Source organism: Notechis scutatus, chromosome 1 (assembly GCF_049901735.1).
Source record: "Notechis scutatus isolate UNSWTSFEM ecotype Mainland chromosome 1, rNotScu1.2, whole genome shotgun sequence".
NCBI classification, from domain to species: Eukaryota; Metazoa; Chordata; class Lepidosauria; order Squamata; family Elapidae; genus Notechis; species Notechis scutatus.
The window spans coordinates 210,149,381-210,164,770 of NC_142009.1; the positions used below are offsets into that span (position 1 = coordinate 210,149,381).

The following is a 15,390-nucleotide window of genomic DNA, read 5'->3' on the forward strand; positions in this document are numbered from 1 at the left end:
CACACACACACTTATTTTCAGGCGGATAGATTTCGTGTCTGAGCATTCTCACATGGCGGTGGGTCTTTCCCCCCTAAAAACAGTTAAAAAAAGAAAAAACAATATATCCTCATGCAAGAACTTTTCTGCTTCCGATTACCCCCATGCTTAAAAGTTGCAAAGGAAACACGGAAGCAGGAAGCGGCTGCCCAGCTCCGGAGCTCCACACCATTTTTTTTTTCAGAGGGAATCTGACTCGAGTATAAGCCGAGGGGGGGTTTTTCAGCACAAAAAATGGGCTGAAAAACTTGGCTTATACTCGAGTATATACGGTATGTCCATGGGTTCCACAGAGATCAGAAGCAGCCCTGGAAGTTAAGATGATGCTTTGCAATGTACAGTTTCCTATTTATTTATATTATGAAACTGAAAAAAACAAAAATTCCTCAGCATCCAGTGCCTTTTCCTAATTTGAGCAGCAGGGGGCAAATAATATTGAAAAGCTGATATATAGATGCTGAGTGCATTGACTGTTTTGCATCAGAATCCGCCCTCCCCTGAAAATAACAATTTTTTTTTAAAGATGACAGAACTGTTTATTCACATTCCCAAAGAACAAAAATACCCATGTCTCAGTCACATAGAACAGAAATAGGAACCTTCTGCAGATTCCAGAAATATGCTTAAGAACAAAGTACAACCTCACACATATTCTTATAACAGGGATTAAAAAACTTGCAACAGTAACCCAGAATTCTTTCAATGCTTGCTTTAGAAATGACTTTCTGTCCATACATTGTTTGGCCTTATATCTGAATTACCTAACTTATGGCTCTGCAAATACAACAGAATCTTAGCTCAAGAACAAACTCTGCCTTAATATGCATTTTTACTGAGATGGGGAACAAGCCAGAAATCCCAACTGAGATGCCATATAATATAAACCTAGACTGATTTCTTGTTTTATTTAGCCATTCCATTAACATGGAAAGTAAAGTGGAAGCAACTGGGAGGAACACCAGCATGTTTGCTTGCTCATGGTAAATAGCTTGCGAATTAAGCTAATGCGAGGAGGAGGAGGAGGAGATGGCATAATTCCCATATCCTGCACAGTATTTTTTTTCTTCTCAAGCCCTAGCTCATTATTTGCACCATATTCCACTTTTCTTCCTCCTGTATAGCTTTACAAATTCCCAATGTAGTTTTTCTTTGGCTTTAGAGAAGCGCTATCTCACAGCAATATCCAAAATATCGTAGACAGCTGTGACTCCCTTCTACTTCCCTGACATTAGCTGATTTAATTATACTGTGATCCTTCTGCATCACTCCACCCCCAATTGTGGGGGAAAGATCACATTCACCTGCTTGGCAGTGCAGTTCACCAGTTTATTTTTCCTCAACAGTAGAGAAACTTAACACATTACCTTAGGTTATTTTGGGCATCCACTGAGAAATAGGGCAGAACCTCATGTATTATATATAAAGAAGAGCAACAGTCAAGGTCGTTATACTGTGGAGAAGGTGAGCTTTTAAAAATAAATAAGAGCATGCATCCACTGAGGAGTGCTTGGGGAGCTGATAGCAATATCACCAGAAGGAGTCTAAGGATTTTATGAAACAAAATAGATGCATTTCAACCAACAGAGGAGGCTTAATGCCCTTGTTCTTGTTCTGCTGATAATTTTTGCAAAAATCTCAAAATGTTTTTTTCCCCCTTTTGGTGATACAGCTTTCAGCTTCCATGCATGCGTCAGACAGGTAAGGGTAGAACAGATTCATAATTTCTCATCCCAGAAGGGAAGGAAGAAGCACAACACAAATAGCTGGACATGGACCAATAGTATTACACGAAACATGAGAACTCAAATCAGATGCTATAGTGTAAAATACGGAATTTAACCTCCACGCATAAAAAGGAGCTCGTTCTATGATTAAACATTTATACAGGGAGAAAATGTTTCTGCAAACTAAAAACCCACTCCATCCCATTCTGTTATTTCTAAAAATTAAGCAGGCACAATCAAAACTTCTGCTTATTTTCCTGCTCCCTAAAGATATCCTTTCTGAAGAAACAGTGACATGAAACAGTGATTTAGTCTACACAGACATTAAAAGACCCAGGACTAAATAATATCACGTTATTCAAATTCAACTGAATGAATTTGGGTTTGTAAGTTATTGATTCTGTTTTTCCTCGTGGCTTCTTTGATCACAATCTTTTATTAAAAAACAACCTCCCACTAAAATCTTAATTTAAAATCTTAAATTACACTCACCTTAAATTATTCTGCTGTCCAGATGGAATGACACTATAGTAAACGGGCATTCCTGATGTGGGGAGTCCTTGGTTTGACTGACTGGGAATAACCACTGGCTGCTGATATGTTTGTTGGGACAGTCCTTGGGAAACTGGAGCCATGGAGACCTAAGAATTATAGTATGCTAGCATTACCAACAGTAAGCAGAAATGTACATGATGGCAGATTATTCATGCAAAAGAAATATACAAGGCAATCAAAGAATACTGAAGGATAGTGTCCACAAAAGTATAAAAATCCAGCAGCTATGACGACCCTCTATAGATTACATGTGGATAGCCACAAATGTGAATTTTCATCTGAATAGAATAATCTCTTTCAATTTCAGAACTAGAAAAAAAGGACAAAAAGGTTCTGAGAACTGTATTCAGCATAGCTACTTATATTTTAATGCTATTACGGCTTACTTGATAAGATGGCAGAGGAGGATATGGAACAAGTACTCCTTGAATCTGATTTCCAATGTTGTTGGGTTGGCCTCCAACAAGATTTTGGTTTTGCGACTGCTGGACACCAACTAAACCCTGGTAGTTTTGCTGCTGGTTAGGCATAACTTGGTAACCTGCAAGAATACAAATATTTAAGATAAGGATTGACAGGGTAACAAGAGTATTCTTTAAATATAACGACATCAGTTTTTCTATGGATTACTTCAAAAGAAAGCCACATACAACAACAGAGATAATTTATGACTCAAGTAATATTTGTATGATAATGATCAAAATCTTAGTTGTGGTTTATTGTAAATGACTAACTACAAGCTCACATTCGTAACCAATTAATCTGCCTACCAGCCTGATGTAGACGTATAAACATTTCATGATAGAGAGATGCTATACATCATGTAGCCACAGCTATCTCTATATATATTTTTAGCTAGGAACATTGTGTTACGTTTTATCTGTAGAATCCTGTTTTCTGAAGAAATAAATTGAATTTAGCTCTATTTTATTAAAGTTCCTTTTCCCCATTTAAGATAACTGGTGCCATCTTGGAGTTTGCTTGGAAGATCTCTTCTTATATTTCATTTTTTAGTCTACTCATTTGTACTGTCTTGTGGATTTTCTGTTAGGTTTGTGACCCTGTTCAAAGTCGGTCACTCACTCACTCACTCTACCTACCTGAGGTGGTTTGCATTTTAATATTTGAAGTTTTTAAATGTATATATTTTATTTATATTTTAAAATAAACTTTCATTTTGCTTCTCTCAGGTGACATTATCTCTGGTGTGGATGGCCTTACTCACTAGTTATATACCTATAAAGTACATGGACATGAGATCAAATGATAAAGCTTATTTCCTTTTTAGAAATGTATATCTCTTAATTGCCAGAAAGGTAGCACTGGTTGTGACAGTCCTATCTCACACACTAGACCCAGGGGAAGGATGCCATGCGAAGGTCTCTGGAAGACAGATTGTGGCAGCAACTGCTAAGCCATTAATACAAAGCAGGTGGTCAAACCAGAGTGTAAAGGACTTCCAACAAATAATACCCACAACGTTTTTCAGATAAATGCATTTGTATTTTATTTTCATAAAGACAACTAGATCGAGGCTAAACTTATTTGCTGAACAACAGTCAACATGCAACTTTATGTTCTAATTGTGCCTGATAAATAGAAATAATTATCAACTTTAGCTTCATTAAACCATAATTTGTTAGTTCTGATTCATGGCACAATATAACAGTGCTTGTGTATATGTACATTTATGTGCTTGTCTGTCCTAAATTAAATCATTTTTCTAAGACTTGAAACAGCCCTAAACAAACAAAAAGTATGAATATATTTTACAGTTTAGGCTTTCCTCCCCTTCTTCTAATTGTTTTTCAGAGTTGTAGTGGGAAGCCTCTTCAGCAAATCTGAAAATTTTCAAATTCTTATTGGCGTTATTTAAAAGGCAGTCTCCAATTTAAGAAAACATCACGTTATATAAATACATCATATTTCTTGAGGCAGAATTGAACAGACTTGATTTTCTGAATTGTTTAACCAGTGTTTCTTGATCTTGGTAGCTTTCAAATAGCTTAGCTGACTGGGGAAACTTAGGAGTTGAAGTCCACACATCAGAAAGCTGCCAAGGTTGACCTAAAAAGACTGAGTAGATGATCAAACTTAGGCACCTGTTTCATTCTGAGAATGAGTTCTTCATCGAAGTCAAAGAAAAAAAACACAGCTACTAAGATGGAAGACCATTGTTTTATTATTAAGTGGAACATGTTTTAGAAAAAAGGGTTCACTTTTTCCAGAAAATTATTCACAGGCCACTTGCCAGTCAAACATCCAACCTACTACAGTTCATGTAAAGGAACAACATAACTTATTGTGAAGATTAAGCCAAGTATCAGTTGGAAGCAGAAAGCTCTCTTGTGAAGGGAAAGAGGATTCCTTCCCAATAGACAACCTCTGAATTTTCTGGCAGTCAGTCAAAGTTTATAACAATCCTAATTGTAATAAAGGTAATAGAAAGGGTGCAAGGAGGGGGAGAATAAGGACAATTTGACATTGGGTTAAGCTGTTGAGGGGAATGTTTCCCTTTAAAAAAAAAAAAATCTACTACCCAACATTTACTTTCATTTTGCCAAAAGGAACAAAGATGGTAATGGAAGAGAGCAGAGTCTTACTTTTCATTCTCATCACCAGAAATGTTCAACAGAAAAATCGTGCTTTGAAAGGTTTTTAATCGGAAACCTTTGGTTCCTGAATAAGGGTACCTGGCCTTTTTTCATTCCTAATTCCTCTCCTATCAAATTATCTCTTCTTCTCACACCTCTCCCTCCTTCCCTCCCTTGCTCCCTCCTTCGTGTTTCTATGAATAAAAGGGTACTTTTATGTGAGAAGAATATTTGATACGAACAAATGGAGACCAATTAATTCTGTAAATGTATCCCACAGAATTTATTTATTTGTTTGTTTATACAATTTATTGGTTGTTCATCTTACTGCAAGGTAACTCTGGATGGTTTACAATCATAGGTATAAATATAGTAAATATACTAAAAACATAAGTTAAAAAAAGCCAAACTCTATGCCAGGAGTTGGACACAACTGAATGGATATCATCAATGTTGTATCTTGTTTTACAAGCAACTTTTTCACTTCCCAATATAACCTGCAGCTGTGGTTCTTCCCGATGGGTCTCCTATTCCAGTTTACTAAAGCCAGTCTGATCTTGCATAAGATTTTTGTAATCCCAATAAAGGTCATCCACTTCCTAAAATCGGGTTTTTCCTCTCCCTCTTTTTAAATAAACTACATGCTGGAATGCATTTGGCAGCCCAAAAGACCAGTGCCCCCCAACCCTTTGAGCACCACGGACCGGTTCCAAGGAGAAAGGTTTTTCAGTGGGTCAGAGCGGGCGTGGTTTTGTGTGCTGCCTGCATTCCGTGGATGGGATTTTCACTTATTTGCACGGACCAGTTGCTGGCATGCTGCGGACCGACACCAGTCCACAGACTGGGGGTTAGGGACCTCTGCAATAGACTATGCAAAAAAAAAAAAAACACGTAAGATTATTCTTGGGGCACAGATTGCAAACAACGTAATGGATGCGTACACTGAAGTTGCCGAGTTCTGCTAGTTGTGCTATTTCTGTTTCTCAGGGACTGCAGTGTAGCTGCGAAAGCTATTCTGAGTCCTCTGGCACTTTCGTACTGGTGAGGTAAAAAATCAATTTTCCATGCTGAGAGAAGAACTAAGACAATATAAATTGACTGCTAACATATTTCGCCCCTGGGTTCCAAAGCACCTTGCTATTTTTAGCTGCACTCTTCCTCCTCAGCATTCCAAGTGGCAAGAAAGAAACACAGCATTCAGCAGGAAAAGAAAGAGAAAGAGCATCTGCTGAGACAGATGGTTATATTTTGCAGCCAGGCTATTAAAGAGTGGTTAAAAACTGATTCTCAGAGATAACAAAGAATGAACAGTAGTTCGTGAGTTTTCCTCAAGTAATGAAACTGTTCCCGGTATCCAAACCCGCATATTATACATATATATCAGTTGGAACGAGGCACGGCCTCCGTTAAAGCAATTAAAATTTCAATTGTGGCAGGAGTCTAAAAAACAAAAGAATGCAGGGCAAATAAAACATACCACATAAAAACAAACACTTGTCTAAAATATTCCTGCCCTAGACATTACTTTCCTGATACTTTGGAGTATCCGAGGGCCGAGGATGCAGATCAGTCTATTTTTTTTTAAAGTGGGAGAAAGCAATGCAATCCTTGATAAGAAAGTCACAACTGCAGACAGATACACCTGCAACCCCTTTATAAAGGAAGCCAGGAAGCAGCTGGAAAAGAGACCGGTTCACTGTGAGATATGTAACCCTCTCAGACAGTGTTACGGCCCCGAATCCAACAGCTCACGATAAAACCCATCTATTTTACAAGGGCTGTTTGTTGCAGAGACACAGAATTATGCTTGGAATACAGGTGTTTTTTTTAATCACTGACTGGACTGATTATAATGTATTTTTCAATCTGGTGATGTAACTGTTTATACTTCTTACAACAAATGTTCAATAACAACAGTTCAAATGTGATTTTTTAAAACAATATTTTTAATAGAACCATATATTTCAATTAGCATCTTTTCAAACTGGTTTTGCATATTTCATACTCAGAATTTCCCTTCCCACTGCCCTGAAATCTAATGTTTAACCTAATTCAAACCAGATCTCCTTTGCTTAGTTTCCATCTATCTTTATCTATGTATTATCTGAATTCATGATTAAGATAGAAAACTGAGAAAACTGAGCACCCATCTGAGGGAAATGGATGGTTAAGAAATATGAAAAACAAACAAACAAATAAATAATAAAATAAATAAATTTCCCAAAAGTTTCTGGTTTGTGCTTAAGGTGCAGGATACATGAACTTTTTCACCAAATGTTGCCATTATTTCAGCATTTGCTTCTTGAAAACAATCTCATTCCAACCTTTTTGGTTAAAACACTTCCCTAAAGCAGGTACAGATTAGTGATATCTGCATGATTCATGTAACAGGCAATACAGAATATTGAACCAAGCGGTAAATATTTAAGCCCGGTAACCTACTATATATTTGTTTCATCAAGAGTAACATCCAGGGCGGAATGAAAAATGTATCAGAAACCACACAGGAATTTTAATTTCTATATATATATACATTCTCATTAGCTACCAGTACTTCATGACTGACAGGGAAAGGAAGAAGTATATATAGAAATAAATAAACGTTAGAATACAAACTAAGGACCCGAGTCTAGCTCAAACCTGATTTGTTCAAATTAAACAAAAAGCACCTGAAACCGCAAGACACTGTCTCACACACACAAAAGAGGTAATCACTCTAAGCATTTCCAAAAATAAATTCTGCAACAATACCAAACAAAAGCGAACAATGTAGACAATCAAATAATTTATGTCATTCATTGTTAATTAATAACTCCAAAAAAAGCAACTGAATTAGTTACCTTGATATTAGTGTCAGGGTTACTATTGAAATGTACGACAGATTTCAAAGGCACGATTTTACTTTAGCTTTAATTTTATAATTTCATAAATGTATTAAAACACCTTATCACCACGGAAATGCTCTATAAATGGACTTCTTTTAAAACACATAAGCTGAATTATTTCAGATTAATTTCTGCTGAGGATGCAAAGTTAATAAAATTCATATGTATTGAAATTTATACAGTGCTTTCCAGGTCTCAAGTCCAGATAATTGCTGCAATGATTTAACAGGCTCAGCAAAGAGCAAGGGATCCTTCTTCAGTTTTAGTGTGAAATTGTAAAAGAACCAATTAATGTATGTTTTCCAGCAGTCATCCTGCTGGTTTTAACCATAATGAAAAACAAATGTCCATGTTGGTGAATGCAGGTACAAGACCTGATCACATCTAAAGAGATAAATCAAGGCAACCATTTCTTTTGGGATAATAGTTTTATACTTTAGTCCATGTATTTGAACAAAAGCATCTAAAGTATATATTCTAATTTATCTGTCTAGGAAAAACATAGGAGGAATGAATAATGTCTTCAGAAAAATATTTATAAAAGAGGGAAAGGCAAACCGATGCCAGATTTTCTGGATTGCAACTGACATCCAAGACAATAATAAGGAAAGAACAGAAGCTGTAGATCAAACAACCCAGCCTCTTTAAAGCTTAGTTTCTGAGGCAAGGCAAAACATTTTGCTTCAGAAATATTATACCAGAAAGTACGAGTTTTCGTGTGGATTTTAACTGAGATTCCCCCCCTCCCCAATTATTATACACAGCTCAGTATAGATTGTTCTTGTATTTCGGGCATACAAAAACTAAATCATGCTGGAATACAAACCTTCTTAGCTATAAAAGTCAATCCGTAACAGCATTAATGATTCAAATAAAAGCAGAAAATATACAGGAGAGGCAATAAGCAGAATTAGCTTTGCATGATTTATACAGAAGACAAAGTCCAGCCACTAACCTCCCAACAAACAATAAAAAAAATTCTTCCAAAAATCACACCATCAAGAACGTAAGATCTATCTCACTCCTTCAAGATCAGGTAAATTTAGTTTATAAAATTTATGAAGAGAACAAAATGCTAAACTACGGTTTACTTGTTTGATAAGAAAAAAAATATTTATTTCACTCTGGCCTCTTGTTGGAAATTATTTACAAACAAGGTTGAGCAAATACACTCCTGTTTTTTTTGTTTGTTTGATTTTCCAAGCAACTAATTATCCTTTCGAATTCTGCCTCTTAGGATTTACTAAACTCGGCCTATTTAAAAGATGCATTCCTATCAGTAGGAAGAATTTTGGTCACTTCAAACACAAAAATGTTTTTGCCCCCTCTGTAAAATACTTCACGTTACTTCTTCCTCACCTAGTCACCTGAAAGCTCCAAAGGTACAAGAAGTAAGGGGAGAAAGCACCACAAACCTGTCTGTTGAGCAGGCTGTGGCAGTGGCTGGTTTTGCTGTGTGTTGTAATGAACTGACGTAACTGGACGATATTGTTGACTGGAGTGTGGATACTGGCCTGGAGCACAGTAACAGGCTGGCATCTTGAAAAAAAAAAAAAGAATTGCAGGGTTTATATACAGGAGACCCATGCCTGTTTCTAAATCAGACATGTATAGTGCTGAATGTAGGCAGGTCAAAAGAACCACAAAACACCTTGGAAAAGAATAAACCCAAACTTAGCAAAAGGTAATGCAAGGATGCTCTTTCAATGCTAAAAAACAAAAAAGCCACCTTCCCAAAATGGCTACATATGCATTACAGTAGAAAAGATAAAAGTATCACAATTTGTCAGTGAGATATTAAAACTATTATCATATTATCACACAGAAAATTCTTAAATAAATCTCATAATCTCTAATAACAAGGCACTTCTTTCTCAGAAAAATATTGCAAATAGATAAAAACGACAGTCGATCTGCCATGAAATCATTATTTCATTAATGATTCAGTGATTTAATTGTTACAAGCATATAGTTCTTTTAAGAGTAGAACCGTGAGTACAGTTCAATGTGTGTCAAGTTCTAATGTGTTAGTTTTAAACTTCTATAACTAAACGAAGAAGCAATACATATTGACAGCAAAGTCATATACAATAGGTGCAAGGTACAGGAATCATATGATGTTGGTACTAAAATACATACCCTGGCTACTAATTGCTACTGGGCACAGATTAAGATGCCTGTCCTGACCTGAGAACTCTAAAGGACTTAGGCCTGATTTTCTGCCAGGCTGCCTCTCACATTATAAACCTGGTCAGCTACTCAGATCAGTACAATATGGTCTTCTGAAGATGCCCACGTTGCCAGACACTCAAGTGCTGGATACTTCGAAAAGAGTCTTCCCCTTCGTATCTTTCAGGCTACAGATATGCTCCCTAAGAATTATTTACTAAACACTAAGTAATATGGAAAAAAAACCATAACTGGTTTTAATTTGGTTTTGATTTCTATTGCATCCAATTATCCTTTATTTCATGTATTTTTAAAATCGTTGTAAACTGCCCTGAGTGCTGCAATCAACAAAAAAACCAAAACAAAAACCCCAAACCCTGTATGTGCTTGGAGCAAACAAAATTGCAGGAATACCAGTTCTACACTGAGTTCTACAAGCATGTAACAGAACATGCTGATGATATTTGAAAAATCTTGATACCTGTGGCATTGGTTGCTGCATATATCCCTGTTGCTGAAGAACTTGCTGGTTAACAGGGTGGCTGGATCCACTGTAGTTAGGAGTAGGTTGGCCAGGTGGTGGTGGCGGCGGCGGTGGTGGCGGCGGTGGGGCCGTTGCTATGATAAAACCAGATTGCTGTGGTGGTGGGAGGACCACGGTAGACTGGAACATGTTGGCATGAGGATCGGCAGCTTCTCCAGATGGCTGACGGGAGAGACTCATATGGCTAAGTTGGGGTCCTAGGTTGTCTTGCTGAAATAAGTAAAAGAGTAACCAAAGGCATCCTTAAGATAATGTATGTAGAAGTTGTTTAACACCAAGGCAAAGCAAGGAATCACAGGGTTTAATTATGGAGCACTATTAACCTATCCTGCAAAAAAACTATCTTGGAAGGAAACACACAACCCTGCTATTGAACACAGGAGAGAATTACAGAGCTAAGAATCTAAAAATAGCCCTACTGCATCTGAACAAAGACTTAAGATGGCAGTACAGAATTACGTTTGCCCCAAAGATCAATCACTGTCTTATTGGACAACCATAAGCATGATACAAAGTTTAGAACTCTTTCCTATTCTATTTTCCAGTGACTGGCACAGAAAAGCATAGCCACGTAAGGCTAACAGGACACCTGCCTTGAATAGTAGCTTTATCACTAGGAATTTGTCTAAAGCGCCATTAAAATCCATTTAAATTAAAAGCTGTATTTGCCTACCTAGCTTCTGTTAAAATATCAAGCAAACAGCAAAAATGGCAACCAAGGATGTTGATGTATGGAGAACCTACCTTGAGACATGGATTAGATGTCTATAAATCTGAGAAATGCAGCTAGGCTGCAAAACTAAAAAAAAAAAAAACATTTCTGGCACTCATCAAACATTAAAGCCCTGACAGAAAGCTTTCACTGCCATGGAAAATGAGATACCTTAGAAGAGAAAAATATAGAAGGGAAAAGAAAGAAGGGTATTTATATGAAACAAATTCAAAGGCGTACTGAATACTGACAGGCTGCAAAGGGTAATATCAGCAAGCATATTTTTTATATCAGGGAACCAATTGTTTTTTTTTTTTTAAAATATCTTTCAGATAAACTAGTAGGCAGACCAGCCTTATTCTTTCCTCTCAACTCTCTCTTGGTGCTCCTGCCAATAATGGGATTACCTTTTGAGGCTACAGCCAGTCAATATTTACATTTCACATGCAGACTTCATATATTCTTCTAGCCTAGCAGAGAATCTGTCATGCAGAGAAAAGATGAGTAGAAGATAATATACCACAGTATATTGCTGGGTAGATGAGACTGGCAGGAGCGGGGGTGGATAAGTGACTGTGGAGTACTGAACAGGCTGTGAAGAAGGCTGAAGAGGTCGGATAGGCTGAAGGAGTAATAGTTGAACATACAGCGTTAGCAACTGAGTAAGAGGAAATGAAAGTAGGAATATTTATTTTGTGTAAAATAAGTTTTTTTTTTAAAAAAACCACACACACAAGAGTCTTCAATATAAATTGTACAAATAAATTTTAACACAAGGCTCCAATTACAGTGAATCAATCAATCAAACATTGGTTCAGCTATCAGTGGGAGAAGATGACAGCCATGTAAGATGGCGAGCTTACAATAACCTAAACACACGCAAATCAAACACGCAATGGCTTTAAGAAAATGTATTTTACTTCCCCAACACTTAACCCGTACATGATAAAAAAAATAAGCAACTATTTGTTTAATCAGTTATTGACCGAACATTCGTATTTGAACTTAGCACCTGTGAGAGGATGTGATTGGTTGCTGGCTGCTGCTGAGGTGGTATGGGAGGTGGCGGCGGCTGAGGAGGTCCAGGCACTTGGTTTCTAATTGGTTGTTGAGGCATTGGAGGATTATACACAACTGGAGTGCCATCTGGATTAATGAATGGCTGACCTACAGGATAATTGTAAAAAAAAAGAAAAGAAAATAAGTAATATAGCAAAAGGCAGCTCGCTAGCAAAATATAAATTAGCTAGTATTTTACTATATTACAGGTATACACATTATGAGAATATCAAACAAGTCTAAGTCTTATCTAGCTTGCTTATTTATTTGTTTGTTTCATGATTTATTTATCTGCAGCACAATTATATTATAAACTGTCTTATTCCCACGTTGCTTCTTTTAGTGGATGAATCTGCAGCATAATGTAGACAACAAGAAGAAAACAGTACAAGAAGAAAAAAGAAAAAAAAAGAAAGAAAGCCACATAAATTGTAAGCCAAATATAATACTTTCTAATTCTACTAGTGTTCAATTTTAAACATTGGATGCAAAAGAAATTAAAATAAAAGATTCCACTGAAAGCAGTTTATAGATTCCCACCCTATCCCATCCCACCCCCCCACCCCCCCCCCAAAAAAGAAAAGAAAACATCATTGCATATCTATTCTGGGGAGGATTAAAATGCATACATCTTCCAAAAGAAAGAGAGAAAGAATATTAGGGAGCAGAGGGTTAATGGTTAATGGAAACACTACACATTTCTAAAACATTGTCAAATTAGCAATTTGAGACAGAGACACACAGGGAGAGAAAGACAGACAAATTGACACCCACAACTGGATACCAACCTGTTTGAGGGTTGATCAGAATACTTCCAGGTGGTATGCCTGCCGCTTCCAAGGGAAGCAAAAAGAAGCTACCGCTAGAAGGCGCCACTTGCCCACTTATGCCACCATCAAAGGAAAGAGAACTACTAGTGCTGATAGTTGGATAGACGGCAGATGTGCCATGAGAAGGCTGGCTGAGAGCTGTGACTGGAAGAGGTTGCTGGGTGTGAGAAAGAGAACCCGTGGATGACCCTACACTACTAGAAGACTCTGAACCTAGGAAAGGAGTAATGAGAAATGGATTTTACCTAGAGACAGAGTAACAGCATTCACATTTAAATAGGCAGGTTGCTATCTAAAGTTAACCATGTAACTCCCAAGCCTGAAGTACCAACCTACTTTCCCCCAAACCCCATCGAAGCTTCTCCAGGTTAGATTCCCATTTACTCCAAATGTCACACAATGAGGGAGGAAACTAATGACCACTGAACTTTGCCTTCAAGCCATGCAAATGGGAGTAAAGCAGGATGGCAACAATCTTATTATCACCAATAATTACAGCAAGTATCTATTCAATGAAGTATCAGGTTGAGATGTTGTGGGCAACTAAAGTGTAAAGTGGTATTCAAAGGACCCATCTATAAATACATACAAAGCTGATGAAAATTTGGATCTATAGAATTTTAACTTGCTAGTGTTGTTCAAAATAACAACAACAATCTTAATGATTCCAGCACTGGAGTTAAACCTTACTGATTTAAATACACTAACTAAGAATATGCACAAGTTTATTCCAAAATGTACTTAAAATTTAAATGTAAAAGTTCATAGGAAACTAACGTTATGTTTCTCTGATGAAACAGCAAGTTTTTTTTTTAATTTACTGAGAAATATATTTGGATTGCATTTTACTTTCTGTCTTCACATAATAAATAAAACATCTTATTTCTATTTTTTCATTGATATTCAAATCAATAAAAATCAATGTCTTGAAATATAAGGCAGCATTGATTAAGTTGTTGGGAGTATCTGTGCAGTTTTAGTTTCAGTAGTATTCTAATCCAGTCAATACTATGAAAATATTTTGGAGTTCTTTTTTCTAAAGTTCATGTGGAGAAGTGATTCCAACTGTGCTGGTTTTTAGCGTTGTCAAAGTGTAAAATTACTATGGTGTTTAAAATTTATCTGTTAAATCTGAAAAGAATTACAGCCCAGTTTTTCATGAACTGCATCTGTGAATCAGTCTATAACACTGCCAAGGTTTGTTAGGAAGTATCGCCTTATATCTTAAATTTTAGTAAATGGCTTCAAACCAAAATGAAATAGATAAGTTTGCTGTACTGATTGTACTCACGTTATAGCACAATTTTCTTTATATTCTTTTTAAAAACCTTCCACTATCAAAGTTGTTCTTCATTAATATCAAATGTATATGTTCGCAAGATATCCTTATCGTATCACTTGGGCACACACACAAAAAGAGATCTCTATTTTAAGAATAAGGATCTAGAAGAATCCTGCTACAAATTCCTTCAGGAGCAAATTTAGAGTACAGTATTTGCTCCCAGAAATTTCTTAAGCACTTTGAATGCTAGGCATAAGTGAAGTCCAGCTAGTATTACTCTTGTCTTCTCCCAAAGCAATTGAGGGGGATGTTTATAATTCAAAAGAGAAAAACGGTTTCTGCCAAGAGCCCAAAATTGTTGTGCAGCTGTTGAGCTTCTTTAAAACCCCTGCTGTATCTCACCAGTGTTGTTTTTTGCTTCTTATTTTCAATCATTATGACAAAATGCCAAGTTTGACTTATTGGGTTGTAAAATGAAGCAGATATCTAAAAATACGAATTCACACGTTTGTTCTTTTCTTTGTTCTATATCCTTAATATACTTATTTCTTTAAGCCACCACAAATATTCTCCCTATGTAAGCTGTGTTGTGCAACTTGGATGGTGATTGAAACACCCTGAAATAGATTTTGAAAGTCGACTATAGCAGTACATGTCAAAAAGAAAGGACACAGACTTAACGCTTACAACACCTCATTATGTCCAAAGTCAGGGTCAATTACACCATTCTTAATTAATTTCTTGTCAGTAATTAAAGGCAAGCTAGGCAGTCTTATGAGTGCCCAACTGACAAGCCAAATAAAAAAGTATTTGGCAATCTGTCTGCATTGTCAAGTGAGGTCCCAAGTGGAATTTTATTGTCATGTTTGGGTTTTCCCAAGTTCAGGAGACCAAAAAAAGTGAAGAATGCTTAAAAATCCTATTAAAGAACGTTTGATGAAATCAGGAATTGAAATGAAATTTGGGGGGGGGGGATGATCAGTTAACGTGACTCAAA

The 15,390-nt window shown here is 36.6% G+C and overlaps 1 protein-coding gene across 3 annotated transcripts in view; it reads right to left on the reverse strand.

Moving 5' to 3' along the window:
• Window positions 1-15,390, reverse strand: part of R3HDM1 (R3H domain containing 1) — a 66,147-nt gene that overhangs the window by 17,756 nt on the left and 33,001 nt on the right. For 2 of the 3 annotated variants that reach the window (XM_087950109.1, XM_087950110.1), the window contains 7 exons: window positions 13,070-13,324; window positions 12,235-12,389; window positions 11,743-11,844; window positions 10,448-10,720; window positions 9,213-9,336; window positions 2,705-2,859; window positions 2,256-2,404 (listed from right to left, as the gene is read on the reverse strand). In XM_087950109.1, coding sequence (XP_087806235.1) covers window positions 2,256-2,404; window positions 2,705-2,859; window positions 9,213-9,336; window positions 10,448-10,720; window positions 11,743-11,844; window positions 12,235-12,389; window positions 13,070-13,324 — 1,213 coding nt within the window. The remainder of the gene's footprint in view (window positions 1-2,255; window positions 2,405-2,704; window positions 2,860-9,212; window positions 9,337-10,447; window positions 10,721-11,742; window positions 11,845-12,234; window positions 12,390-13,069; window positions 13,325-15,390) is intronic. The other variant, XM_026665374.2, reaches the window with a different exon arrangement.